General features: G+C 42.6%; 8 protein-coding genes across 8 annotated transcripts; all 8 read right to left on the bottom strand.

The window, feature by feature from the left end:
- Positions 1-659: 659 nt before the first annotated feature.
- LOC139291781 (protocadherin gamma-A7-like) lies at positions 660-3104 on the bottom strand. The gene is made up of 2 exons (XM_070913885.1): positions 2724-3104; positions 660-1436 (listed from the first exon to the last, which is right to left on the bottom strand). Exons 1-2 carry the CDS (start codon positions 3102-3104, stop codon positions 660-662), a joined length of 1158 nt encoding a protein of 385 aa, XP_070769986.1.
- Positions 3105-3862: 758 nt separating this feature from the next.
- Positions 3863-6295, bottom strand: LOC139291779 (protocadherin gamma-A7-like). The gene is made up of 2 exons (XM_070913884.1): positions 5931-6295; positions 3863-4667 (listed from the first exon to the last, which is right to left on the bottom strand). Exons 1-2 carry the CDS (start codon positions 6293-6295, stop codon positions 3863-3865), a joined length of 1170 nt encoding a protein of 389 aa, XP_070769985.1.
- An 816-nt stretch (positions 6296-7111) lies between these two features.
- Positions 7112-9565, bottom strand: LOC139291778 (protocadherin gamma-A7-like). Its single transcript, XM_070913883.1, has 2 exons — positions 9211-9565; positions 7112-7923 (listed from the first exon to the last, which is right to left on the bottom strand). The coding sequence occupies exons 1-2, from the start codon at positions 9563-9565 to the stop codon at positions 7112-7114; spliced, it is 1167 nt and encodes a 388-aa protein (XP_070769984.1).
- Positions 9566-10636: 1071 nt separating this feature from the next.
- On the bottom strand, positions 10637-13206 carry LOC139291777 (protocadherin beta-16-like). The gene is made up of 2 exons (XM_070913882.1): positions 10821-13206; positions 10637-10722 (listed from the first exon to the last, which is right to left on the bottom strand). Exons 1-2 carry the CDS (start codon positions 13204-13206, stop codon positions 10637-10639), a joined length of 2472 nt encoding a protein of 823 aa, XP_070769983.1.
- Positions 13207-14204: 998 nt separating this feature from the next.
- On the bottom strand, positions 14205-16705 carry LOC139291776 (putative protocadherin beta-18). The gene is made up of 3 exons (XM_070913881.1): positions 16420-16705; positions 14389-15132; positions 14205-14290 (listed from the first exon to the last, which is right to left on the bottom strand). Exons 1-3 carry the CDS (start codon positions 16703-16705, stop codon positions 14205-14207), a joined length of 1116 nt encoding a protein of 371 aa, XP_070769982.1.
- A 990-nt stretch (positions 16706-17695) lies between these two features.
- On the bottom strand, positions 17696-20101 carry LOC139291775 (protocadherin gamma-A7-like). The gene is made up of 2 exons (XM_070913880.1): positions 19795-20101; positions 17696-18507 (listed from the first exon to the last, which is right to left on the bottom strand). The coding sequence occupies exons 1-2, from the start codon at positions 20099-20101 to the stop codon at positions 17696-17698; spliced, it is 1119 nt and encodes a 372-aa protein (XP_070769981.1).
- Positions 20102-20340: 239 nt separating this feature from the next.
- On the bottom strand, positions 20341-23317 carry LOC139291774 (protocadherin gamma-A7-like). The gene is made up of 3 exons (XM_070913879.1): positions 22942-23317; positions 20879-21654; positions 20341-20376 (listed from the first exon to the last, which is right to left on the bottom strand). The coding sequence occupies exons 1-3, from the start codon at positions 23315-23317 to the stop codon at positions 20341-20343; spliced, it is 1188 nt and encodes a 395-aa protein (XP_070769980.1).
- An 807-nt stretch (positions 23318-24124) lies between these two features.
- LOC139291773 (protocadherin gamma-A7-like) lies at positions 24125-26473 on the bottom strand. Its single transcript, XM_070913878.1, has 3 exons — positions 26189-26473; positions 25420-25431; positions 24125-24889 (listed from the first exon to the last, which is right to left on the bottom strand). Exons 1-3 carry the CDS (start codon positions 26471-26473, stop codon positions 24125-24127), a joined length of 1062 nt encoding a protein of 353 aa, XP_070769979.1.
- Positions 26474-27181: the final 708 nt, after the last annotated feature.

Raw genomic sequence — 27181 nt, 5'->3', positions numbered from 1 at the left:
AATTTACTCTGGGAACCAAAGGCAATCTAAAAAGTCTGATGCAATCAAAAATTGATAAATAAATAGATGGAATATCTCAACCCAGGATGTAACATGAAATCACACACCCCACACATGATCAACCACAGACAGAAAGCCAGCAATTTAGAGCAGCGTTACCAAACCAGTCTCATTGTGAGGAACTGTCCAGCACTGCAGTGCTGAATATATCAATAATGGTCAGTGGTTGAGAAGCCTATAATTTAAAAGTAGTAAATAGAGAAGTTAAAGAGGAACAGTAACTACAACGGAAAATTAGTACATGATGGTCAACAATCCTCTAGGAGAGACTGAGAAAACGGCATTTCTGAGTACTTTATTTTATTTATATACTGTATTTATAACGTAGCAAAAAACAGCAAGTTATCAATCCGCTTTTAACACACAATGCAACTATAAAGTTATATGTGTATGTGTGAAATAATATAAAAGCATACCATTGTTTGAGAATCTAAGTACTATTATCTTTTTGAAGTTCTTAAAATGAATACAGAAGCAAGTGATGCGAGGTCTGATGCTGTCCATGGTGCTGAAAATGGCGGTATAGCGCGCAACACTTCGTTATCAATGTAATTAAACAAAGAGAGAGAAATAACTGCACAGAGTCGAAGCTACATTATTTAACTCACCTCTAGAGGAGAGTCTGGTTCATCCAGGATGCTCTTTTCACTCTGTATCCGCTGCATCGTCCCTGTTGAACTGGGGTCCATTATCAGCACGTTCTGACTACCAGCTCTGCCGAACTTACAGTCACTCTTTCTGGAGTCAGTCGTCCTGCACACCTCGTAGTTGTACACGTGTTGGAGAGTCCCTGTCCCCAAAGTGTCTGAGTAACGTGGTGGATAATATGGAATCACAGGGAGGTTGGAGTGATACAGGACGCGAGACTGTCTCCATCTGTAGATTTTCACCGATATAATAACCACTAAACACGTGATGAAGAGGAAGGAAACTACAGCCAGAGCCAACACTAAGTAAAAAGTCAGGTTGTCATTGTACTCCTTGTCGTGTGTAAAGTCAGTGAACTCCGACAGCACTTCAGGGAAGCTGTCCGCCACCGCCACGTTAACAATGACTGTAGCTGAACGAGAGGGCTGCCCGTTGTCCTCCACTATAACAGTCAGTCTTTGTTTCACAGCATCTTTATCAGTGACTTGGCGGATAGTTCTTATTTCTCCATTCTGTAAGCCCACTTCAAACAGCGCCCTGTCTGTGGCTTTCTGCAGTTTATAGGAGAGCCAGGCATTCTGTCCAGAGTCCACATCAACAGCCACCACTTTACTGACCAGATAGCCCACATCTGCGGAACGAGGCACCATTTCGGCCACCAGAGAGCCACCAGTCTGGACTGGGTACAGAACCTGAGGGGGGTTGTCGTTCTGGTCCTGGACCATAATCTTCACGGTCACGTTGCTACTGAGTGGAGGGGAGCCTCCATCCTGCGCTTTAACTACTAGCTGAATTTGTTTAATTTGTTCATAGTCAAAAGAGCGCACTGCATGGATGGCTCCAGTTTCACTGTTTATGGAGACGTAAGACGAGGTTGGGCTACCATTGATCTGTGTTTCTTCGAGAAAGTACGATATTCTAGCGTTTTGATTCCAGTCCATGTCCCGTGCTTTGACGGAAAATATGGACATTCCAGGGGAATTGTTTTCTGTGACGTGAGAAGCGTAGCTAATTTGATCAAATAATGGGGCATTGTCATTCACATCAGAGATTCTCAGACGTAATATTGTTGTGCTTGACAAGGATGGCGATCCCGAATCGGTGGCCCTTACAGTTATGTTATATTCCGGTACAACTTCTCTGTCAAAAGCTGAGTCTGTTACTAAAGCATAGTAATTAGTTAATGTTGATTTTATTTTAAATGGGAGGCTCCTGTCTGTTGTACAAACAATTTGGCCATTTTGCTCCGAGTCCGCGTCAATCACATTAATTATTGCCACTGTGGTACCCGAGGCAGAATCCTCCGGCACGGGGCTGGAGAATGACATCACATTTATGACAGGTGCATTATCGTTGACGTCTATAATCTCAATTAGCACCTTGCTTGAATCTGTAAGGCCTCCTTGGTCCATAGCTTCAATCATAATTTCATATTTCTTATCTTTTTCATAATCTACTTGCCCTCCAAGTGTTACGATCCCCGTAATTTCGCCTAATTTAAATATATCAGCCAGTTGCTCTTTCATGTTTGAAAATCTATATGTGACGAGACCGTTTGATCCACTGTCTGCATCACTTGCATTCACTGTCGTTACATAGGTTCCTTTCAATGCATTCTCCGATACAGTAGCCCTGTACAGAGACTGGTTAAAGATGGGAGGATTATCATTAACATCGAGCACTGTAATATCTATGTTTACTGTACCAGATCTATGCGGAGTTCCACCGTCAACAGCGATCAGCTTCAGTGATATTCTTGGCTCGCTTTCTCTGTCTAACGGTTTCTGTAAGACCATCTCGGCATATTTTCGGCCATCTGGACTTGAGTGCTGCTTCAAACCAAATATGTCATTGGTAGTTAGTATGTATTTCTGGAGACCGTTACTGCCTACATCTGCGTCTTCAGCACTGGCTAACAAAAAGCGTGATCCCAGTATGGCAGTTTCGCTTATTTCAAATTTAATTTCATCCTTTCTAAACGTCGGAGAATTGTCATTTATGTCAGTTATTTCCACTGTTACTCGGTGTAATTCCATAGGATTTTCTAAAATCACCTCAAAGCTGAAGCTGCACGGTGTTACGTCTCCACAAAGCTGCTCTCGGTCTATTCTCTCGTTCACGACTAAGATGCCTTTGTCTGTTTTCAGCTCGGTGTACTGGATGCTTTGTCTAGTCACGATACGGGCCCGACCAGAACGAAGCCTTTGCACATCCAAACCAAGGTCTTGAGCTACGTTGCCAATGAGAGAGCCCTTTTTCAGCTCTTCTGGAATGGTATACCTGATTTGGCCAGACACGATGGGACCGAGACACCAAAGGAACAGCAGTAACTGCCATATTGATCTGCTATACAAACGCCATTTTACGCAAGAAGGAGGACATTTTTCAAACGCCATCGCACAAATAAGAAAATGTGTTACCAACAGCCTGCTGTCAATCCACGGAAAACAAAGGCAGTTGCATCAAGTAATCCTTTGACTTTAAGTGCTCGCTCCGAATGAAATTGTGGCCGCCTGCGTATGAATCCCACAGTTTGTCTTCTCCCCTGACTAAACGGTAAAACGAGGGCTCTGCCTCCACTCAATCAACTCTTAACATTTGTTTCACTGACCAACAGCGTCCCTTACTGTCCAAAGCATGAATGTCATGAACACAGGCAGAACATAAAAATCTATTTGCCAAGCACTTTGGTGCAGAAAACATGGAATTGTCGATCAAAACTGCAACACTGCATTCAGTATAATTCAAAGCATTCACATAAGGCAGAAAACAAAACTATGTATGTTTTTTGACAAGTTTGTGTTATTTTTTGGCACCAACATGATCACATATCTGTTATTAATAAGAATATAGGCTTTAGTCTCCCTGGATCTGAATTACCATAACTCACATTGGACTAAATGTTAGAAATCCTTTAATATGTGAACATGTATCTATAACAATTCTGGTTAACGATAATATTAAGTACTCACACTTTAATACAACACTATGCTCCTGCTCCACAGTGAATGACATTTAACTTTCACTCGGAGGAGCTGTCCATGAGCTATGGTTCTGAACATGCCTCATGGGCTATCAGTTACATGTGAGCCCAAAAGGCACCCGCTGTTTACGAAGACCTTTGAAGAAGCACAAAAAAAATGATTAGTGAGGATCAATATACCAAAGGCCTCACCTCTAGAGGAGAGTCTGGTTCGTCCAGGATGCTCTTTTCACTCTGTATCCGCTGCATCGTCCCTGTTGAACTGGGGTCCATTATCAGCACGTTCTGACTACCAGCTCTGCCGAACTTACAGTCACTCTTTCTGGAGTCAGTCGTCCTGCACACCTCGTAGTTGTACACGTGTTGGAGAGTCCCTGTCCCCAAAGTGTCTGAGTAACGTGGTGGATAATATGGAATCACAGGGAGGTTGGAGTGATACAGGACGCGAGACTGTCTCCATCTGTAGATTTTCACTGATATAATAACCACTAAACACGTGATGAAGAGGAAGGAAACTACAGCCAGAGCCAACACTAAGTAAAAAGTCAGGTTGTCGTTGTACTCCTTGTCGTGTGTAAAGTCAGTGAACTCCGACAGCACTTCAGGGAAGCTGTCCGCCACCGCCACGTTAACAATGACTGTAGCTGAACGAGAGGGCTGCCCGTTGTCCTCCACTATAACAGTCAGTCTTTGTTTCACAGCATCTTTATCAGTGACTTGGCGGATAGTTCTTATTTCTCCATTCTGTAAGCCCACTTCAAACAGCGCCCTGTCTGTGGCTTTCTGCAGTTTATAGGAGAGCCAGGCATTCTGTCCAGAGTCCACATCAACAGCCACCACTTTACTGACCAGATAGCCCACATCTGCTGAACGAGGCACCATTTCTGCCACCAGAGAGCCACCAGTCTGGACTGGGTACAGAACCTGAGGGGGGTTGTCGTTCTGATCTTGGATATTTAATTTAACTGTGGTATTGCTGCTTAAAGGTGGGGAACCCCCATCCTGTCCCTTTACATAAATATTTAGACTTTTAATTTGCTCATAGTCAAATGATCGAACCGCCTGTATAACTCCACTTTCTGAGTTAACAGATATGTAAGTGGATATGGGGTTACCATTTAACTGAGTATCAATAAGCAGGTACGACACACGCGCGTTCTGCCCCGAGTCAGAGTCGTGTGCTTTCACGGAAAACACAGATAATCCTGGGGAGTTATTCTCCATGATATTAGCTTCATAATGACTCTGTTCAAATACGGGGGCATTGTCATTGACGTCGGATACTCGAAGTGTTATTGTTTTGTTAGTCGAGAGTGGTGGGCTACCTTCATCCACAGCCGTGAAAGTAATATTGTAGTCAGGATTACGCTCCCTGTCAAGGACACCGTTTGTCACCAGAGTATAATAATTCTTCAGAGATGAGTGGATTGCAAACGGGATATTGCCGTTAACCGAGCAGTCTACTTTGCCATTTTTGCCTGAATCGAGATCTTTAACGTTAATGATAGCCACAGTGGTTCCACTAGGAGAATCCTCCGCGATGGCAGCCGAGAACGAGGTAAGTGTTACTACAGGTGCATTGTCATTCACATCCGTCACCTCAATTATTACTTTCGTCGATGTGCTTTGTCCACCTTGATCTTTCGCCTGCACACCAATCTCATATATTTTATTCTCTTCATAGTCAATCATACCGTTTACGGTTAAATCGCCGCTGTTTTCATCCAGATGAAATAGTTCAGCAATATTACTGGACATGCGATTAACGTGGTATGTAACATGACCATTCATCCCCTCATCTGCATCTGTTGCGCTCAACCTCACCACTAAGGTTCCCTTTGGAACATTTTCTTTAACAGACGCCTTGAAAATTGATTGCGTAAAAACCGGAGCATTGTCATTAGTGTCTCGCACAGTTACATGTATTTTTAGTGTCCCTGATCTCTGTGGTTCACCGCCGTCCACAGCAGTTAGCATGAGAAGCAGCTTTTCCTCTTTCTCTCGATCTAAAGCACTAGAAAGGTACAACTGTGCATATTTATGTCCATTTGGGCTCGACAGGACCTTAATATTAAAATGTGTTGTTGGGTGTAACGTATATCCGTGTAACGCGTTGATGCCAACATCGGGGTCGGTGGCACTCAATTGTAAGATTTCGGTCCCTGTAGGAGCAGATTCTAGTATTTCTAAATGCATTTCTTTCTCATGAAACACGGGTGCATTATCATTAACATCCAACACTTCCACAACAACGCTATGTAGTTGCATCGGATTCGTCATAATCATTTCAAAATTCAAGCTACAGGGCGATGTCTGCCCGCAGAGCTGCTCTCTATCTATTCTTTCTCCCACGACAAGAATCCCTTTGTCTGCATCCAGCCTGATGTACTCGCTGCTGTCACTGCTAACTATTCGGGCCCCGCCGGATAGCAGTCTTTTAGCGTTGATACCCAAATCTTCAGCCACGTTTCCTACAAAGGAGCTCTTCCTCATCTCCTCTGGGACAGAGTAGCGGATCTGACAGACTGCCGCGTCAATGAGAAAAACAAGGATGAAGGCCCGTACTTGCCATTTAATCGTGGGTCCACTGCTGATAAAAGGCATATTCCCGAAGCAATCCACCCAAAAGCACGTAAAAGTATGTCGCAAAAGCCCGTATCGACCTTTTGTAGATGTGTTCAGAATCCACAGTGTGACAGCGAATATATTCGTCCAAAAATTCACTGGTGAAAAGGCAGGTCGACTGTCCTGCGCTCCGCGGTACACTAAGAGAAGTACTGGAGGCGTAGCTGCATTTGAAAAGCTTCACATGTGCTTTGAAGACCAACAGCGGCCCTCAGAGTCCGATATGAAAATAACAAGTGCTGCCACTAAATAAAAGGGGGAAAAAAATCCTCTTTCGATAGCAGTTGAGAGTATGTAGGAGCCAGCTAACGTTGTATGTATCTTAATTAAATGTGTGCATGTAAGTGTTTGATATAGGGAAATAATATAAACAAGATGTAGCTTATAAAGGAATTAAGTGACAGAGAGAGTTAAAGTGGGAGAGCAAAATGCAGTACAACCATGAGACATGTTGTTAACTAGAAACAGTCTTTTGAAGTACTTTTACATTTGCTTTCTCCCTCTACAAAAGAACTAAGGTGGAAGAAGAAAGTCCCTAAAACTTTTTCGAATTACAACAGACACAAAACACCCAATGCGGCCCACATTAAAGGTTGGTAACACGTAACAACATCAGAGTAGACGTTTTATGATGAGCATTTTCCTTACTGACTCTTTTTCACTTCAATTAGAAGGCTCAACTCTGAGAGGAGCTGTTACAAGTGGTACTGAAGATGCAAGTTGAGCAGGCAGTGAGACCTAGTGTGAAACTAAGTAAAATATGGAATCTAAAAATACTACTATATAATTGTTGCATTACAAGTTTGTGAAAAATGATAGATCATAACCCACCTCTAGAGGAGAGTCTGGTTCATCCAGGATGCTCTTTTCACTCTGTATCCGCTGCATCGTCCCTGTTGAACTGGGGTCCATTATCAGCACGTTCTGACTACCAGCTCTGCCGAACTTACAGTCACTCTTTCTGGAGTCAGTCGTCCTGCACACCTCGTAGTTGTACACGTGTTGGAGAGTCCCTGTCCCCAAAGTGTCTGAGTAACGTGGTGGATAATATGGAATCACAGGGAGGTTGGAGTGATACAGGACGCGAGACTGTCTCCATCTGTAGATTTTCACCGATATAATAACCACTAAACACGTGATGAAGAGGAAGGAAACTACAGCCAGAGCCAACACTAAGTAAAAAGTCAGGTTGTCGTTGTACTCCTTGTCGTGTGTAAAGTCAGTGAACTCCGACAGCACTTCAGGGAAGCTGTCCGCCACCGCCACGTTAACAATGACTGTAGCTGAACGAGAGGGCTGCCCGTTGTCCTCCACTATAACAGTCAGTCTTTGTTTCACAGCATCCTTATCAGTGACTTGGCGGATAGTTCTTATTTCTCCATTCTGTAAGCCCACTTCAAACAGCGCCCTGTCTGTGGCTTTCTGCAGTTTATAGGAGAGCCAGGCATTCTGTCCAGAGTCCACATCAACAGCCACCACTTTACTGACCAGATAGCCCACATCTGCTGAACGAGGCACCATTTCGGCCACCAGAGAGCCACCAGTCTGGACTGGGTACAGAACCTGAGGGGGGTTGTCGTTCTGGTCCTGGATCATTATTCTAACAGTTGCCATGGAACTCAGAGGAGGGGATCCAGCATCACGAGCAGTTACGTTAAATTCAAACGACTTGATTTGCTCATAATCAAAGGACCTCACTGCATGAATGACACCATTGTCTGAGTTTACTGACACTAACGAAGACACAGCTACACCATTAATCTCTTTCTCCTCCACAAAGTAAGAAACCCGAGCGTTTTGACCCCAGTCTGCATCACGAGCACTGAGAGTAAACACAGAAAATCCAGGAGAGTTGTTCTCTGGTACAGTCTTACTATATTCTGGTTGATCGAATTTGGGTGGGCTGTCATTCACGTCAGACACCTTTACATTGATGTTTTTACTGCTAGACAGAGAGGGAGAGCCTTGGTCAGAGACGGTTATGGTGATGTTATACTCAGCAACACTTTCTCTGTCTAAGAAGTCTTCGGTGACTATTGTATAATATCCAGTTAATGAAGACTCGATTTTGAAAGGGACGTCAGAGTTAATGGAGCACTTGACAACACCGTTACCATCAGAGTCTTCATCATCAACGTTAACAACAGCTATAGTTGTACCTGGGGGAGAATCCTCGGATATCGAGTTAGAAAATGACATAAGCTGTATTGTAGGGACGTTGTCATTCTCGTCAATTATTTGAATAACAACTTTGCAAGTATCTGAATATCCCCCATGGTCACTAGCCTTCACGTTTAATTGATAAGTCTTTGATTTTTCAAAGTCCAGTTTACCTGCAACTTTAATCTCTCCAGTTTTAACATTTACTTCAAAAAGTTGCTTTGCTTCTCTGGCGACATGAGCTATGGAATAAGTTACTTCACCATTGACTCCTTTATCAGCATCATTTGCACTAACTGAGGTCACCACTGTTCCTTCAGGAGAATTCTCCCTGACATCTGCTTTATAAACAGGCTGGCTACACACTGGCGCATTATCGTTAGCATCTAGCACAGTGATATGAATGCGCACTGTCCCTGATCTATGTGGCTCCCCTCCATCTGAAGCAATCAGCACGAGTGCGTGAGTCTCCTCTTTCTCTCGGTCTAACGGGTTTTGTAAAACCATCTCGATGAATTGTCCTCCATCAGGCTGGCTCTGTACTTCCAGTTTGAAATGACCGGGAGGTTTAAGCATATATTTTTGGATGTCATTAATACCGACATCAGGGTCGTCTGCACTCTCTAGTGAGAAACGAGTCCCTGATGCAGCATTTTCAACAATCTTCAAATTGATTTCCTCCTTTGGGAACGACGGACTGTTATCGTTTATGTCTATTACCTCCACTGTTACCCGATAGAGCTGGATTGGATTTTCTAAAATCACCTCGAAACTGAAGCTACAGGGCGTCGTCTTTCCACACAGTTCTTCTCGGTCGATTCGCTCTTTAATAACAAGGGTGCCTTTGTCTCGGTTTAAATCAACGTACTGTCGGCTTCCTTTTGTAATGATACGAGCTTTACCTGACATGAGCCTCGCCACATCCAGACCTAAATCTCGAGCAATGTTTCCAACAAAAGACCCCTCGGCCTGCTCCTCCGGTACGGAATACCGAGCCTGTCCAGTCACCGAGCTCAGCTTGAAGAGACAAAGAATGACTAACAGTACTTGCCATCGGCCTCTGCGAGCGGTTATCCACGTACAAGCCATCAAAAATCCGAAGGCAGAGACTCAGTAATCCCTTTCAATGCAAAACTGGTGTAATCAAATCCATAAATTGAAGAGGTAATGGTATTTTCAGCAGAGAAATTCCACGAGAAATGCTGCACTTGAAACCATCACGGGTCAGACCGCCTTCTTTCCAAGCAGTACAACACTGAAATGAATTAAAGGGGTGGACCGCTGCACTGCTTATCTGGACAGTTAGTCAGTGATGTATCAACAGCGGCGCTCAGAGCCCATCCACGGTAATGTATGTGCTGTGCACATTATTAGAAACACTTTAAATGCTGTATTCAAAGATTACTGATTGTTTTCATTGTCATATGAGAAATAGATTAAAGTTTTACAAAGGAGCAGTACGACTGAAGCCGATGCTTAAATACTGACCAGGCTCTGTTCCACAAAAGCATCCTAAATTTAAGATCATTGTGAAATCAGTTGATTTCAAATTTCATGAAGCCATTTTTCTGTTAACATCATTACTGATGCTGTATGGTGAAACATAGATTAAGATCGACAGAATGAAATACAAAATAAACAAATGTGAATGTTAAACAATCAAACATTAGCCTACTTTATTCTAAATACTGAAAAATAAGATGTGCAAGGAAAAAAGAGGTAAGAGAAATCATCGATTCTGGGCCTTTTGTTTTCAGTTGTCATATAATGTTTATTTTATCTGGGAGAGTGTGTATGCAGTTATTTTTATTATTGAACGACAATTGCCATTTCCTAACAAATATCTTGAGAGTATCAATATATTTGCAATTGAAAAAAAACCTGTTTGTAAAAAAAAAAAAAAAAAAAAAAAAAACTTAGAAAACTGCAGATGCCATTTCCACTGATCTGATTGAGTTGTTAAACTGCAACTGTTAAAGGGCAGTCTTGTTATGTATGGATATGTCTGGAAAAAACAACACCAAGACAGTGGTTAGTTTGATTCTATGTTACATTACATCTATATTACATCCTATTATGGCACTTGTTGAAGTAATGCTGTTTCTTTACAATAAAAAATCTATAGCTTCACTTTCAATTCAAGAGGTGAGGAAAATTACTTCAAAAAGAATCCATCAACTGTTCCAGCACCATGGACAGTGACACCGAGGTGCTGGTGAAAGCCGTTTGCCTGCACTTCAATCCAACTAGTTAAGGAACAAAGAATACAAAATTAACAATGAGAAAATGGACAACAAAATATTAAATATATCACTCACCAAAGTTGACATTTGAGAACAGTTGCCTGACAGTTGCTTGTCCACCTGCGGTGTATCAGTTTCAGCTCCATCCACACTCACTAAACTTTGACTCATCGGTTGCATATATTTCATGTCACTCTTTCTGGAGTCAGTCGTCCTGCACACCTCGTAGTTGTACACGTGTTGGAGAGTCCCTGTTCCCAAAGTGTCTGAGTAACGTGGTGGATAATATGGAATCACAGGGAGGTTGGAGTGATACAGGACGCGAGACTGTCTCCATCTGTAGATTTTCACCGATATAATAACCACTAAACACGTGATGAAGAGGAAGGAAACTACAGCCAGAGCCAACACTAAGTAAAAAGTCAGGTTGTCGTTGTACTCCTTGTCGTGAGTAAAGTCAGTAAACTCCGACAGCACTTCAGGGAAGCTGTCCGCCACTGCCACGTTAACAATGACTGTAGCTGAACGAGAGGGCTGCCCGTTGTCCTCCACTATAACAGTCAGTCTTTGTTTCACAGCATCTTTATCAGTGACTTGGCGGATAGTTCTTATTTCTCCATTCTGTAAGCCCACTTCAAACAGCGCCCTGTCTGTGGCTTTCTGCAGTTTATAGGAGAGCCAGGCATTCTGTCCAGAGTCCACATCAACAGCCACCACTTTACTGACCAGATAGCCCACATCTGCTGAACGAGGCACCATTTCAGCCACCAGAGAGCCACCAGTCTGGACTGGGTACAGAACCTGAGGGGGGTTGTCGTTCTGGTCCTGGATCATTATTCTAACAGTTGCCACGGAGCTCAGTGGAGGGGATCCAGCATCACGAGCAGTTACGTTAAATTCAAACGACTTGATTTGCTCATAATCAAAGGACCTCACTGCATGAATGACACCATTGTCTGAGTTTACTGACACTAACGAAGACACAGCTACACCATTAATCTCTTTCTCCTCCACAAAGTAAGAAACCCGAGCGTTTTGACCCCAGTCTGCATCACGAGCACTGAGAGTAAACACAGAAAATCCAGGAGAGTTGTTCTCTGGTACAGTCTTACTATATTCTGGTTGATCGAATTTGGGTGGGCTGTCATTCACGTCAGACACCTTTACATTGATGTTTTTACTGCTAGACAGAGAGGGAGAGCCTTGGTCAGAGACGGTTATGGTGATGTTATACTCAGCAACACTTTCTCTGTCTAAGAAGTCTTCGGTGACTATTGTATAATATCCAGTTAATGAAGACTCGATTTTGAAAGGGACGTCAGAGTTAATGGAGCACTTGACAACACCGTTACCATCAGAGTCTTCATCATCAACGTTAACAACAGCTATAGTTGTACCTGGGGGAGAATCCTCGGATATCGAGTTAGAAAATGACATAAGCTGGATTGTAGGGACGTTGTCATTCTCATCAATTATTTGAATAACAACTTTGCAAGTATCTGAATATCCCCCATGGTCACTAGCCTGAACGTTTAATTGATAAGTCTTTGATTTTTCAAAGTCCAGTTTACCTGCAACTTTAATCTCTCCAGTTTTAACATTCACTTCAAAAAGCTGTTTTGCATCTTTAGCCAAATAAGGAATTGAATAAGTTACTTCACCATATTGTCCATTATCTGCGTCATTTGCACTAACTGAGGTCACCACTGTTCCTTCAGGAGAATTCTCCCTGACATCTGCTTTATAAACAGGCTGGCTACACACTGGCGCATTATCGTTAGCATCTAGCACAGTGATATGAATGCGCACTGTCCCTGATCTATGTGGCTCCCCTCCATCTGAAGCAATCAGCACGAGTGCGTGAGTCTCCTCTTTCTCTCGGTCTAACGGGTTTTGTAAAACCATCTCGATGAATTGTCCTCCATCAGGCTGGCTCTGTACTTCCAGTTTGAAATGACCGGGAGGTTTAAGCATATATTTTTGGATGTCATTAATACCGACATCAGGGTCGTTTGCACTCACCAAAGTGAAGCGAGTCCCTGATGCGACACTTTCAACAATCTTCAATTTGATTTCGTCCTTTGGGAACGACGGACTGTTATCGTTTATGTCTATTACCTCCACTGTTACCCGATAGAGCTGGATTGGATTTTCTAAAATCACCTCGAAACTGAAGCTACAGGGCGTCGTCTTTCCACACAGTTCTTCTCGGTCGATTCGCTCTTTAATAACAAGGGTGCCTTTGTCTCGGTTTAAATCAACGTACTGTCGGCTTCCTTTTGTAATGATACGAGCTTTACCTGACATGAGCCTCGCCACATCCAGACCTAAATCTCGAGCAATGTTTCCAACAAAAGACCCCTCGGCCTGCTCCTCCGGTACGGAATACCGAGCCTGTCCAGTCACCGAGCTCAGCTTGAAGAGACAAAGAATGACTAACAGTGCTTGCCATCGGCCTCTGCGAGCGGTTATCCACGTACAAGCCATCAAAAATCCGAAGGCAGAGACGCAGTAATCCCTTTCAATGCAAAACTGGTGTAATCAAATCCATATATTTAAAAAGTAATGGTATTTTCAGCAGAGAAATTCCACGAGAAATGCTGCACTTGAAACCATCACGGGTCAGACCGCCTTCTTTCCAAGCAGTACAACACTGAAATGAATTAAAGGGGTGGACCGCTGCACTGCTTATCTGGACAGTTAGTCAGTGATGTATCAACAGCGGCGCTCAGAGCCCATCCACGGTAATGTATGTGCTGTGCACATTATTAGGAACACTTTAAATGCTGTATTCAAAGATTACTGATTGTTTTTATTGTCATATGAGAAATAGATTCAAGTTTTACAAAGGAGCAGTACGACTGAAGCCGACGCTTAAATACTGACCAGGCTCTGTTCCACAAAAGCATCCTAAGTTTAAGATCATTGTGAAATCAGTTGATTTCAAATTTCATGAAGCCATTTTTCTGTTAACATCATTGCTGATGCTGTATGGTGAAACATAGATTAAGATCTACAGAATGAAATACAAAATAAACAAATGTGAATGTTAAACAATCAAACATTAGCCTACTTTATTCTAAATACTGAAAAATAAGATGTGCAAGGAAAAAAGAGGTAAGAGAAATCATCGATTCTGGGCCTTTTGTTTTCAGTTGTCATATAATGTTTATTTTATCTGGGAGAGTGTGTATGTAGTTATTTTTCTTATTGAAACACAATTGCCATTTGCGAACACAGATCTTGAGAATATCAATATATTTGCAACTGAAAAAAACGTGTTTGTAAAAAAGTTGCTAAACTGCAACTGTTCAGGGACAATCTTAAGATGTATGGAAATGTCTGGGGAAAAAAACACACCCAGACAGTGGTTAGCTTGAGTCTATATGAAATGTTCCTATTGTGGCGTTTGTTGAAGTAATGCTGTTTCTTTACCTTAGAAATCTATAGCTTCACCTTCAATACAAGAGGTGAGGAAAATTACTTCAAAAAGAATCCATCAACTGTTCCAGCACCATGGACAGTGACACCGAGGTGCTGGTGAAAGCCGTTTGCCTGCACTTCAATCCAACTAGTTAAGGAACAAAGAATACAAAATTAACAATGAGAAAATGGACAATAAAATATTAAATATATCACTCACCAAAGTTGACATTTGAGAACAGTTGCCTGACAGTTGCTTGTCCACCTGCGGTGTATCAGTTTCAGCTCCATCCACACTCACTAAACTTTGACTCATCGGTTGCATATATTTCATGTCACTCTTTCTGGAGTCAGTCGTCCTGCACACCTCGTAGTTGTACACGTGTTGGAGAGTCCCTGTCCCCAAAGTGTCTGAGTAACGTGGTGGATAATATGGAATCACAGGGAGATTGGAGTGATACAGGACGCGAGACTGTCTCCATCTGTAGATTTTCACCGATATAATAACCACTAAACACGTGATGAAGAGGAAGGAAACTACAGCCAGAGCCAACACTAAGTAAAAAGTCAGGTTGTCGTTGTACTCCTTGTCGTGTGTAAAGTCAGTGAACTCCGACAGCACTTCAGGGAAGCTGTCCGCCACCGCCACGTTAACAATGACTGTAGCTGAACGAGAGGGCTGCCCGTTGTCCTCCACTATAACAGTCAGTCTTTGTTTCACAGCATCTTTATCAGTGACTTGGCGGATAGTTCTTATTTCTCCATTCTGTAAGCCCACTTCAAACAGCGCCCTGTCTGTGGCTTTCTGCAGTTTATAGGAGAGCCAGGCATTCTGTCCAGAGTCCACATCAACAGCCACCACTTTACTGACCAGATAGCCCACATCTGCTGAACGAGGCACCATTTCAGCCACCAGAGAGCCACCAGTCTGGACTGGGTACAGAACCTGAGGGGGGTTGTCGTTCTGGTCCTGGATCATTATTTTCACGGTCACGTTGCTACTGAGTGGAGGGGAGCCTCCATCCTGCGCTTTCACAGTAAGCTGAAGTTCTTTCATTTGTTCATAATCAAACGAACGCACCGCATGTAAAACTCCAGTTTCAGAGTTTATGGACACATAGTTAGACACTGGATTACCGCTGATTAGTGTGTCCTCCAGGAAATAGGAGATTCTCGCGTTTTGATTCCAGTCAGAGTCCCGCGCGCTGACAGCGGTGATGGACATTGCAGGGGAATTATTCTCTGTGACGTAAGCTGAATATGAGTTTTTGTCGAACAATGGGCCGTTATCGTTTACGTCAGAGATTCTAAGTTCCAATGTGACGGAGCTGGACAGAGGAGCAGACCCTGAGTCGGTGGCTATTATTGTAATATCATATACAGAAGTCGTCTCTCTGTCAAAATGCTGATCAGCCACCAAATTATAGTAGTTCGTTATGGACGACTGGATTTTAAACGGAAGCGTTTTGTCTATTGTACATATTATCTGTCCATTTTTCTCTGAATCAGCGTCTTTGACATTGATAACAGCTACTGTTGTGCCGAGAGGGGCATCTTCTGATATAATATTAGAAAATGACATGATATTAATAACTGGAACGTTGTCATTGACGTCACTAACATCTATTATAACCTTACTGGTCCCAGTCAAACCTCCTCGATCCCGTGCCTCTATCCTAAGCTCATATTTCTTCTCTTTTTCAAAGTCTATAAGTCCAGCAACTGATATAACACCTGTGCTTTCATCGATACTGAACATATCTACCGTGCTGCCTTTTATTTTCGAAAAACTGAATATAATTTCCCCGTTGGTGCCAATGTCTGCATCAGTAGCGTTAACTGTTGTAATGTAAGTTCCTTTTGGCGCATTTTCAACGACAACGGCGCTGTAAACTGACTGGTTAAATACAGGAGCATTATCGTTTGCGTCTAATACAGATACATTTATATTCACGGTACCAGATCTCTGAGGGTTTCCACCGTCGACAGCTATCACTTTTAGAGGGAGGCTGGGGTGTTCCTCTCTGTCCAATGCCTTCTGGAGCACCAATTCAGCGTATTTACTGCCGTCTGGATTTGCATGTTGTTTCAGAATGAAATAATTATTAGGCGATAGAATGTAATTTTGTAAGGCGTTAAGTCCAACATCAGGATCAACTGCGCTTTCAACAGGAAATTTAGCTCCAATTGTAGCAGATTCGCTCATTTCAAACTGGATGTCTTTATTTGGAAAGAAAGGAGTGTTATCGTTTATATCTACAATTTCGACAGTGACACGATGAAGTTCGATTGGGTTTTCTAAAATGATTTCGAAGCTGAAGCTGCACGGTGTCACGTCTCCACAAAGCTGCTCTCGGTCTATTCTCTCATTCACGACTAGAATCCCTTTGTCTGTCTTTAGCTCGGTGTGCTGGATGTTTTCCCCGCTCACGATACGGGCCCGGCCAGAGCGGAGCCTTTTCAGATCCAGGCCGAGGTCTTGTGCTACATTGCCAATAATGGAGCCCTTTTTCATCTCCTCTGGAATAGAATAACGAATCTGGCCAGCCACTCTATCACCCATGAAAGTAAGCAAAATGAGAAATCCCACTTGACAACGTAATATACAAGACAATCGCCATCTTACACTTGCAGGGTAGGGTTGGCCTCGGGTTGCCATATCAGAAACAACAAATCTTGATGAATGATGCGTCCTCACTTGAAGAAAATAAACATGAGCTTGTAGTCCAGTTTACATATATTGTACTGCTTTCAGATGACAGCGTGCAAGTCATATAATCCAAAGACAAATGTGTAAAAAAAATGGCCTCTTCACTCCCTGTCCTCCCACGAAGGGCAGTATCTCCGCTGTCATGCTAAAGTATGGTAGTGAGGGAGGGGGATATGCTGGCTGTTAACACTGAAATCGTTTTGCTGACCAACAGCGTCACTTAGAGTCCAAAATCTGAATTTTATATGGTACTTAAAAGCAAAGCATTCATCGCCTATACGCAGCAAGTCTTCAATTGTTTACTATTACAAGGTTACATTTGCCATTTGCGTTATGTCGAAAAGGAGGAGTCAATTGGACAGATGAAAAGACAGCAGAAACCAGTACATGAACTGCAATGAGATCCCATCAACTGTTGTATTAGAAACGTAAAATGGCTTCCATAAGGCAACAGATGACTGTAATGTGCAATGTATAGGAGTGTCGCTGTCTGTGGTACTGAAACAAGTAGCTTTACGAATGCACTGAAGGATAAGCAGACGTCTTTCACAAAATTGTAAACGATCAGACTAAAGAGTACTGATGTCAAATTAAAATCAATAACAAAACTCTATTCACTGTATGCTGCAAACGTTACTAGTCATTTAATACGGAATACAACAATCACATTCAGTAAACAAAGTGTTATTTTGTGAATTTTGTTATTACACCTTAATTCAGTTCAAAAAGTTCATCCCAGATATCTGTTAGTCATTTAAATTTAAAACAGCTGGCAGTTGACTAAACATAGACATTAAACAGTCAGCAGGGATGAAAATGTGGAATTTGGGGGAGCACGAGGAATTATATCTTTGGGTCGGGTGATAAAACTGAACTAACCTCTAGAGGAGAGTCTGGTTCATCCAGGATGCTCTTTTCACTCTGTATCCGCTGCATCGTCCCTGTTGAACTGGGGTCCATTATCAGCACGTTCTGACTACCAGCTCTGCCGAACTTACAGTCACTCTTTCTGGAGTCAGTCGTCCTGCACACCTCGTAGTTGTACACGTGTTGGAGAGTCCCTGTCCCCAAAGTGTCTGAGTAACGTGGTGGATAATATGGAATCACAGGGAGGTTGGAGTGATACAGGACGCGAGACTGTCTCCATCTGTAGATTTTCACCGATATAATAACCACTAAACACGTGATGAAGAGGAAGGAAACTACAGCCAGAGCCAACACTAAGTAAAAAGTCAGGTTGTCGTTGTACTCCTTGTCGTGAGTAAAGTCAGTGAACTCCGACAGCACTTCAGGGAAGCTGTCCGCCACCGCCACGTTAACAATGACTGTAGCTGAACGAGAGGGCTGCCCGTTGTCCTCCACTATAACAGTCAGTCTTTGTTTCACAGCATCTTTATCAGTGACTTGGCGGATAGTTCTTATTTCTCCATTCTGTAAGCCCACTTCAAACAGCGCCCTGTCTGTGGCTTTCTGCAGTTTATAGGAGAGCCAGGCATTCTGTCCAGAGTCCACATCAACAGCCACCACTTTACTGACCAGATAGCCCACATCTGCTGAACGAGGCACCATTTCGGCCACCAGAGAGCCACCAGTCTGGACTGGGTACAGAACCTGAGGGGGGTTGTCGTTCTGGTCCTGGACCATTATTTTCACGGTCACGTTGCTACTGAGTGGAGGGGAGCCTCCATCCTGCGCTTTGACGACGAAAATCAGCTGTTTGATTTGCTCATAATCAAACGACCTCACTGCATGTATCACTCCGCTTTCGGCATTAACTGACACACAGTTAGAAACTGGAGATCCGTCAAGATCAGAATCAACCAGAATATAAGATATGCGGGCGTTTTGGTTTTCATCAGGATCTTTAGCCCTTAACGTGAGAACAGAAACGCCTGGAGAGTTATTCTCAGAGATAAACGCACTGTAAACACTTTGTGAAAACACTGGAGCATTATCGTTCACATCAGAGACCTTTAAATGAAAGGTTCTTTTTGTTGAGAGAGGAGGCATTCCTGCATCTGTCGCAACAACAGTGATGTTATACTCTGAAATACTTTCACGATCTAATGCAGTATCTGTTACCAAAGTATAGTAATTTCTTAGATTAGATTTAATCTTGAAAGGAGCATTTTGCTCGATTCTACATGCTACCTGTCCGTTTTCACCCGAATCAATATCTTTTATATTTATGATGCCAATAGTTGTACTAGGAGGTGAGTCCTCTGACACAGGACTCGTGAATGACATAACGCTAATAGTAGGGGCGTTATCATTTACATCAGTCACTTCAATTATCACTTTACTTGAATCCGTTAAACCTCCCTGATCTTTTGCATCAATTCTAAGCTCATATTTTTTATCTTTTTCAAAATCTATTGGACCTGAAACAAATAATGCACCAGAGACTTGATCTATGGACAACAAATCGGCTATATTGCTCTTCACGTTTGAAATTGAATAAGTGATGTAACCATTCGATCCACTATCTGCGTCTGTAGCATTAACAGTGACGATATTTGTGCCCTTTGCAGCATTCTCAATCACCGTGGCTTTATAAACTGACTGGTTGAAAACGGGAGCATTGTCGTTTGCATCTAAAACCTTTATGTCTATGTTTACGGTGCCAGATCTCTGTGGATTCCCACCATCCACTGCTATAAGCTTTAAAGAGAGATGTGGAACCTCCTCTCTGTCTAATTGCCTCTGAAGCACCATCTCTGCATATTTACTTCCGTCTGGATTTACATGCTGCTTTAAAACGAAATTGTCGTTTGAGGTTAAAACATAATTCTGCAGGCCATTGACGCCAACATCAGGATCTTCTGCACTGTCCAGCACAAATCGCGCCCCAAGATTAGCCGACTCGCTTATGTCTAACATGATATCTGATTTCTTGAATACCGGGGGATGATCATTCACATCTAACACTTCAATCGTAATATGGTGTAGCTCCATAGGGTTTTCCAAAATGATTTCAAAGCTGAAACTGCACGGTGTCACGTCTCCACACAACTGCTCGCGGTCGATTCTCTCATTCACGACTAGAATCCCTTTGTCTGTCTTCAGCTCGGTGTACTGGATGTTTTCTCCGGTCACGATACGGGCCCGCCCAGAGCGGAGCCTTTTCAGATCCAAACCGAGATCCTGTGCTACATTGCCGATAAGAGAGCCCTTCTTCATCTCCTCTGGTACAGAGTAGCGGATCTGACCAACGACGATATTAAAGAAGTAAAACAACAAAAGAGTCATTACCCGTCTCGGTCCGAAATACAAACGCCATTTGCAGAGTGGTTGCTGATACGCCATGTCAGAAAGGGACATTCTCCGACAAAAAAAACAACAACAGAGATCTTCCGATATGAATTCAATAACATCCACTCTCCCAGATTTGCTTTGTTCATGTGTTAGAAAAGAGAACCAAAGCCGCAAGACTCAAAAAGCCCCTCTCTTTTCCGAGACGCATACGTTTCCTGATTATCCCTCTAAGCCTACTTCAATGTGATCTTACAAAGAACGCCCCTGAGCTGCAACAGAGAGATTATGTGTAGACATTAAATTCTTGTTCAACAGCGTCACTTAGAGTCCAAAACGTGAACACCAAAATGTTTGTGAAGTAAAGTAAATAATGAGCAAGTATCCAAAGAAAATGAAAAAAGATAAATATTGTAATATGTAGTTTCACGACTAGTGGCCTTTAAAAATACATAATAAATGCATTTGAATAATTATGTACTGTTGATGTTATTATAATAATTCATGTTCTTAATATTCGCAGCACCTGTAGTAATAGCAGTAGTAGTATTCATACACGTAGCATTTCTGATCAGAAGTTATGAAGAAAACAATGAGGACATTTTCAAGCTAGAAAGGACTTTCAGATAAAGAGGAGCTGTTCACACTGTGGTGCTGAAAGGAACCGTGTAACCTTGTTTTCAATTAAACTACGACCAGCTACCTGTTGCAATTTCAATTCAGTTCACAGAAAAACCATTTGCAGAAGTGAAGACTTTGCGTATTGCATCTCACCTCTAGAGGAGAGTCTGGTTCATCCAGGATGCTCTTTTCACTCTGGATCCGCTGCATCGTCCCTGTTGAACTGGGGTCCATTATCAGCACGTTCTGACTACCAGCTCTGCCGAACTTACAGTCACTCTTTCTGGAGTCAGTCGTCCTGCACACCTCGTAGTTGTACACGTGTTGGAGAGTCCCTGTCCCCAAAGTGTCTGAGTAACGTGGTGGATAATATGGAATCACAGGGAGGTTGGAGTGATACAGGACGCGAGACTGTCTCCATCTGTAGATTTTCACCGATATAATAACCACTAAACACGTGATGAAGAGGAAGGAAACTACAGCCAGAGCCAACACTAAGTAAAAAGTCAGGTTGTCGTTGTACTCCTTGTCGTGAGTAAAGTCAGTGAACTCCGACAGCACTTCAGGGAAGCTGTCCGCCACCGCCACGTTAACAATGACTGTAGCTGAACGAGAGGGCTGCCCGTTGTCCTCCACTATAACAGTCAGTCTTTGTTTCACAGCATCTTTATCAGTGACTTGGCGGATAGTTCTTATTTCTCCATTCTGTAAGCCCACTTCAAACAGCGCCCTGTCTGTGGCTTTCTGCAGTTTATAGGAGAGCCAGGCATTCTGTCCAGAGTCCACATCAACAGCCACCACTTTAGTGACCAGATAGCCCACATCTGCGGAACGAGGCACCATTTCGGCCACCAGAGAGCCACCAGTCTGGACTGGGTACAGAACCTGAGGGGGGTTGTCGTTCTGGTCCTGGATCATTATGTTTACAGTGACATTGCTACTGAGTGGAGGGGAGCCTCCATCCTGAGCTTTAACTACTAAATTAAGTTGTTTAATCTGCTCATAATCAAATGAACGCACTGCATGTATCACTCCGCTTTCTGTATTTATAGAAACATATTCAGAAACTGGAGATCCGCCGATATTAGTATCTTCCAGGATATAAGATATGCGGGCGTTTTGGTTTTCATCAGGATCTTTAGCCCTTAACGTGAGAACAGAAACGCCTGGAGAGTTATTCTCAGAGATAAACGCATTGTAAACACTTTGTGAAAACACTGGAGCATTATCGTTCACATCAGAGACCTTTAAATGAAAGGTTCTTCTTGTTGAGAGAGGAGGCATTCCTGCATCTGTCGCAACAACAGTGATGTTATACTCTGAAACACTTTCACGATCTAATACAGTATCTGTTACCAAAGTATAGTAATTTCTTAGATTGGATTTGATCTTTAAAGGTGCATTTTGTTCGATTCTACAGTTTACTTGTCCGTTATCACCTGAATCAAGATCTTTTACATTTATGATGCCAATAGTTGTTCCAGAAGGGGAGTCCTCTGACACAGGACTGGTGAATGACATAACGCTAATAGTAGGGGCGTTGTCATTTACATCAGTTACTTCAATTATCACTTTACTCGAATCTGTCAAACCTCCCTGATCTTTAGCCTCGATTCTGAGTTCGTACTTTTTGTCTTTTTCATAATCAACAGGACCTGTTGTTAAAATAATGCCAGTTTTTTCATCGATCTTAAACATATCACCGAGACCACTGTTGAGATCTGAAAAATAATACGTCACAATACTATTTGACCCAAAATCTGCGTCACTGGCATTAACTGTGGTAACGTAAGTATCTCTGGGAGCGTTTTCCACGACTGTAGCTTTGTACACAGATTGATTGAATACAGGCGCATTATCATTCACATCAAGAACAGTGATATCTATATTTACTGTACCAGATCTCTGCGGAGTTCCACCATCTACGGCTATTAGCTTTAGAGACAGATTAGGGTTTGTCTCTCGGTCCAATGGCTTCTGTAACACCATCTCTGCATATTTCTTTCCATCTGCATTAGAGTTTTGTTTCAGAACAAAATTGTCATTCTCGGTCAAAAAATATTCTCGGAGTCCGTTGGCACCCACATCTGGGTCTTCTGCACTCGTCAATGGAAAACGAGCCCCAGTATTAGCTATTTCGCTGATTTCAAAATCTATTCTGCTTTTTTTGAACGTAGGTGAATGATCATTTATGTCTGTAATTTCAACTGTAATTTGATGTAGCTCCATCGGGTTTTCTAAAATCACCTCGAAGCTGAAACTACACGGTGTTACGTCTCCGCAAAGCTGCTCTCGGTCTATTCTCTCTTTGACGACTAGAATCCCTTTGTCTGTCTTCAGCTCGGTGTACTGGATGCTCTCTCCGGTCACGATACGGGCCCGACCAGAACGGAGCCTTTTCAGATCCAAACCAAGATCCTGTGCTACATTACCGATTAAGGAGCCTTTCTTCATCTCCTCTGGGATTGAATATCGGATATGTCCGCTGACCGTATGGATGAGATGAATAAAGAAGAACAGAAGATGCCAAATCTGTCCGCAGCCTAAGCGCCATTTTCTGCACCGGGTGTAGGTTGGTATTCCACATGCCATAGCAAAAGAAAAACACGAAGATATGCTCCACAACAATCCAAGTACGGTAATTATTCTGAATAAACACTGAATGTACCGCTAAAGACAAGTGATGCTGTCTTTTCAGTGCACTGTATATATCTGAATGGAGATATCAATTTATGCGAGTCAGTTTTCCTCGAATGACAGCCCACAAAATGCACACTAACTCCTTTTCTCTCATAGGCCACGGTGGTAAGGGAGGGGACTATGTGGTAATGTTTTAGAGGTTTTATTGGATTGACCAACAGCGTCCCTTAGAGCCCAAAAGCAGCAACAACATGAAACATACAATTATTGCATGAAATATTAAGTGGTTGATTACATGTGATTGTTGGACAAACAAAATAATCTTTAAAATATTTCAGCAGACTATTCAACAAAAAATAACGACATCAATATGCAGTGAAAGGAGCATTCTTGATTGTCAGTATAATAATTGAAGTCACAAGCAAACCATTTCTTCTCAACGACCACGAGTATATGCAAACAAAGGACTCTGGAAATCTCCCACGCTGAACAAGCAAATTTATAATGTTGCGCTTTGACACAAAATGCTACTATGTCAAAGTAATGCGACTGTGAAACAATGAAAAACAATATCACTGACTGTTAATAAAAGGTTGGCCGATATATTATTTTGAAGTTCTGAATCTAAATACAAAAAAGTCCTATCAAGTGATGCAAAATGAGGCGCTGTCCTTGGTGCTGAAAATGGCGGTACATCGTGCAACAGTTCACTATCAATGTAATTAAACACTGAAGGAAATAACGGCAAAGCTACATTGTTTAACTCACCTCTAGAGGAGAGTCTGGTTCATCCAGGATGCTCTTTTCACTCTGTATCCGCTGCATCGTCCCTGTTGAACTGGGGTCCATTATCAGCACGTTCTGACTACCAGCTCTGCCGAACTTACAGTCACTCTTTCTGGAGTCAGTCGTCCTGCACACCTCGTAGTTGTACACGTGTTGGAGAGTCCCTGTCCCCAAAGTGTCTGAGTAACGTGGTGGATAATATGGAATCACAGGGAGGTTGGAGTGATACAGGACGCGAGACTGTCTCCATCTGTAGATTTTCACCGATATAATAACCACTAAACACGTGATGAAGAGGAAGGAAACTACAGCCAGAGCCAACACTAAGTAAAAAGTCAGGTTGTCGTTGTACTCCTTGTCGTGTGTAAAGTCAGTGAACTCCGACAGCACTTCAGGGAAGCTGTCCGCCACCGCCACGTTAACAATGACTGTAGCTGAACGAGAGGGCTGCCCGTTGTCCTCCACTATAACAGTCAGTCTTTGTTTCACAGCATCTTTATCAGTGACTTGGCGGATAGTTCTTATTTCTCCATTCTGTAAGCCCACTTCAAACAGCGCCCTGTCTGTGGCTTTCTGCAGTTTATAGGAGAGCCAGGCATTCTGTCCAGAGTCCACATCAACAGCCACCACTTTACTGACCAGATAGCCCACATCTGCTGAACGAGGCACCATTTCGGCCACCAGAGAGCCACCAGTCTGGACTGGGTACAGAACCTGAGGGGGGTTGTCGTTCTGGTCCTGGATCATTGTTTTCACGGTCACGTTGCTACTGAGTGGAGGGGAGCCTCCATCCTGCGCCTTGACGACGAAAACCAGCTGTTTAATTTGCTCATAATCAAATGAACGCACTGCATGTATCACTCCGCTTTCGGCATTTATAGTAATGTACTCAGAAACTAGAGATCCGCCGATATTAGTATCTTCAAGAATATAAGATATGCGGGCGTTTTGGTTTTCATCAGGATCTTTAGCCCTTAACGTGAGAACAGAAACGCCTGGAGAGTTATTCTCAGAGATAAACGCATTGTAAACACTTTGTGAAAACACTGGAGCATTATCGTTCACATCAGAGACCTTTAAATGAAAGGTTCTTCTTGTTGAGAGAGGAGGTATTCCTGCATCTGTCGCAACAACAGTGATGTTATACTCTGAAATACTTTCACGATCTAATACCGTATCTGTTACCAAAGTATAGTAATTTCTTAGATTGGATTTAATCTTGAAAGGAGCATTTTGTTCGATTCTACAGTTTACTTGTCCGTTATCACCTGAATCAAGATCTTTTACATTTATGATGCCAATAGTTGTTCCAGAAGGGGAGTCCTCTGACACAGGACTGGTGAATGACATAACGCTAATAGTAGGGGCGTTGTCATTTACATCAGTTACTTCAATTATCACTTTACTCGAATCTGTCAAACCTCCCTGATCTTTTGCATCGATTCTGAGTTCGTACTTTTTGTCTTTTTCATAATCAACAGAACCTGTTATTAAAATAATGCCAGTTTTTTCATCGATCTTAAACATATCACCGAGACCACTGTTGAGATCTGAAAAATAATACGTCACAATACTATTTGACCCAAAATCTGCGTCACTGGCATTAACTGTGGTAACGTAAGTATCTCTGGGAGCGTTTTCCACGACTGTAGCTTTGTACACAGATTGATTGAATACAGGCGCATTATCATTCACATCAAGAACAGTGATATCTATATTTACTGCACCAGATCTCTGCGGAGTTCCACCATCTACGGCTATTAGCTTTAGAGACAGATTAGGGTTTGTCTCTCGGTCCAATGGCTTCTGTAACACCATCTCTGCATATTTCTTTCCATCTGCATTAGAGTTCTGTTTCAGAACAAAATTGTCATTCTCGGTCAAAAAATATTCTCGGAGTCCGTTGACACCCACATCTGGGTCTTCTGCACTCGTCAATGAAAAACGAGCCCCAGTATTAGCTGATTCGCTGATTTCGAAATGAATAGTATCTCTTTTGAACGTAGGTGAATGATCATTTATGTCTGTAATTTCAACTGTAATTTGATGTAGCTCCATCGGGTTTTCTAAAATCACCTCGAAGCTGAAACTACACGGTGTTACGTCTCCGCAAAGCTGCTCTCGGTCTATTCTCTCTTTGACGACTAGAATCCCTTTGTCTGTCTTCAGCTCGGTGTACTGGATGCTCTCTCCGGTCACGATACGGGCCCGGCCAGAACGAAGCCTTTTCAGATCCAAACCAAGATCCTGTGCTACATTACCGATTAAGGAGCCTTTCCTCATCTCCTCTGGGATTGAATATCGGATATGTCCGCTGACCATATGGATGAGATAAATACAGAAGAACAGAAGATGCCAAATCTGTCCGCAGCCTAAGCGCCATTTTCTGCACCGGGTGTAGGTTGGTATTCCACATGCCATAGCAAAAGAAAAACACGAAGATATGCTCCACAACAATCCAAGTACGGTAATTATTCTGAATAAAACACTGAATGTGCCGCTAAAGACAAGTGATGCTGTCTTTTCAGTGCACTGTATATATCTGAATGGAGATATCAATTTATGCGAGTCAGTTTTCCTCGAATGACAGCCCACAAAATGCACACTAACTCCTTTTCTCTCATAGGCCACGGTGGTAAGGGAGGGGACTATGTGGTAATGTTTTAGAGGTTTTATTGGATTGACCAACAGCGTCCCTTAGAGCCCAAAAGCAGCAACAACATGAAACACAGAATTATTTCTGCAAATATGAAGTAGTGAATTATATTTGATTGTTGGATAAACAATATATTCTCCAAAATATTTAAACACAGTAATAAGAGAAAAGGCACAGTAATACAAGAAAACAATCTCACCCTGAGCTCCATTATAAGGATGTCCGCATGTAAATAGCTCTAAAAAATGTCGAATAAAAACAGCTTTGCAATAAACAACACATAAATTAACAAAAGCAAAATACCACTACAATTCCAACATGGTTCGGGGAAGGGCTGAGAAAGAAAACGCAGTGAATTTGGTAAAGGTCGTTCA

The sequence above is a fragment of the Enoplosus armatus genome, chromosome 10 (genome assembly GCF_043641665.1).
Source record: "Enoplosus armatus isolate fEnoArm2 chromosome 10, fEnoArm2.hap1, whole genome shotgun sequence".
NCBI lineage: Eukaryota > Metazoa > Chordata > Actinopteri > Centrarchiformes > Enoplosidae > Enoplosus > Enoplosus armatus.
This window is presented reverse-complemented; position numbering and strand designations above follow the sequence as displayed.

Excerpts from the sequence above, each read along its gene's own strand:
- LOC139291781 (XM_070913885.1), bottom strand. The coding sequence starts at position 3,104 with ATGGCGTTTGAAAAATGTCCTCCTTCTTGCGTAAAATGGCGTTTGTAT. Across the intron at positions 1,437-2,723 it reads TGGAATTACACCGAGTAACA|ATTATGGTCCAGGACCAGAA; the intron begins GTGGAAATAACT and ends GTGACCGTGAAG.
- LOC139291779 (XM_070913884.1), bottom strand. The coding sequence starts at position 6,295 with ATGCCTTTTATCAGCAGTGGACCCACGATTAAATGGCAAGTACGGGCC. Across the intron at positions 4,668-5,930 it reads CATAGCGTTGTTGTGGAAGT|CAATACCACAGTTAAATTAA; the intron begins GTTGGATGTTAA and ends ACCTTTAAGCAG.
- LOC139291778 (XM_070913883.1), bottom strand. The coding sequence starts at position 9,565 with ATGGCTTGTACGTGGATAACCGCTCGCAGAGGCCGATGGCAAGTACTG. Across the intron at positions 7,924-9,210 it reads AAATCCAATCCAGCTCTATC|CTGTTAGAATAATGATCCAG; the intron begins GGGTAACAGTGG and ends GTTCCATGGCAA.
- LOC139291777 (XM_070913882.1), bottom strand. The coding sequence starts at position 13,206 with ATGGCTTGTACGTGGATAACCGCTCGCAGAGGCCGATGGCAAGCACTG. Across the intron at positions 10,723-10,820 it reads GGTGGACAAGCAACTGTCAG|TTGGATTGAAGTGCAGGCAA; the intron begins GCAACTGTTCTC and ends TTCCTTAACTAG.
- LOC139291776 (XM_070913881.1), bottom strand. The coding sequence starts at position 16,705 with ATGGGTGATAGAGTGGCTGGCCAGATTCGTTATTCTATTCCAGAGGAG. Across the intron at positions 15,133-16,419 it reads AAACCCAATCGAACTTCATC|CCGTGAAAATAATGATCCAG; the intron begins GTGTCACTGTCG and ends GTAGCAACGTGA. Across the intron at positions 14,291-14,388 it reads GGTGGACAAGCAACTGTCAG|TTGGATTGAAGTGCAGGCAA; the intron begins GCAACTGTTCTC and ends TTCCTTAACTAG.
- LOC139291775 (XM_070913880.1), bottom strand. The coding sequence starts at position 20,101 with ATGACTCTTTTGTTGTTTTACTTCTTTAATATCGTCGTTGGTCAGATC. Across the intron at positions 18,508-19,794 it reads AAACCCTATGGAGCTACACC|CCGTGAAAATAATGGTCCAG; the intron begins ATATTACGATTG and ends GTAGCAACGTGA.
- LOC139291774 (XM_070913879.1), bottom strand. The coding sequence starts at position 23,317 with ATGGCATGTGGAATACCAACCTACACCCGGTGCAGAAAATGGCGCTTA. Across the intron at positions 21,655-22,941 it reads AAACCCGATGGAGCTACATC|CTGTAAACATAATGATCCAG; the intron begins AAATTACAGTTG and ends GTAGCAATGTCA. Across the intron at positions 20,377-20,878 it reads AACCAGACTCTCCTCTAGAG|CTCAGGGGCGTTCTTTGTAA; the intron begins GTGAGATGCAAT and ends TCTCTGTTGCAG.
- LOC139291773 (XM_070913878.1), bottom strand. The coding sequence starts at position 26,473 with ATGGTCAGCGGACATATCCGATATTCAATCCCAGAGGAGATGAGGAAA.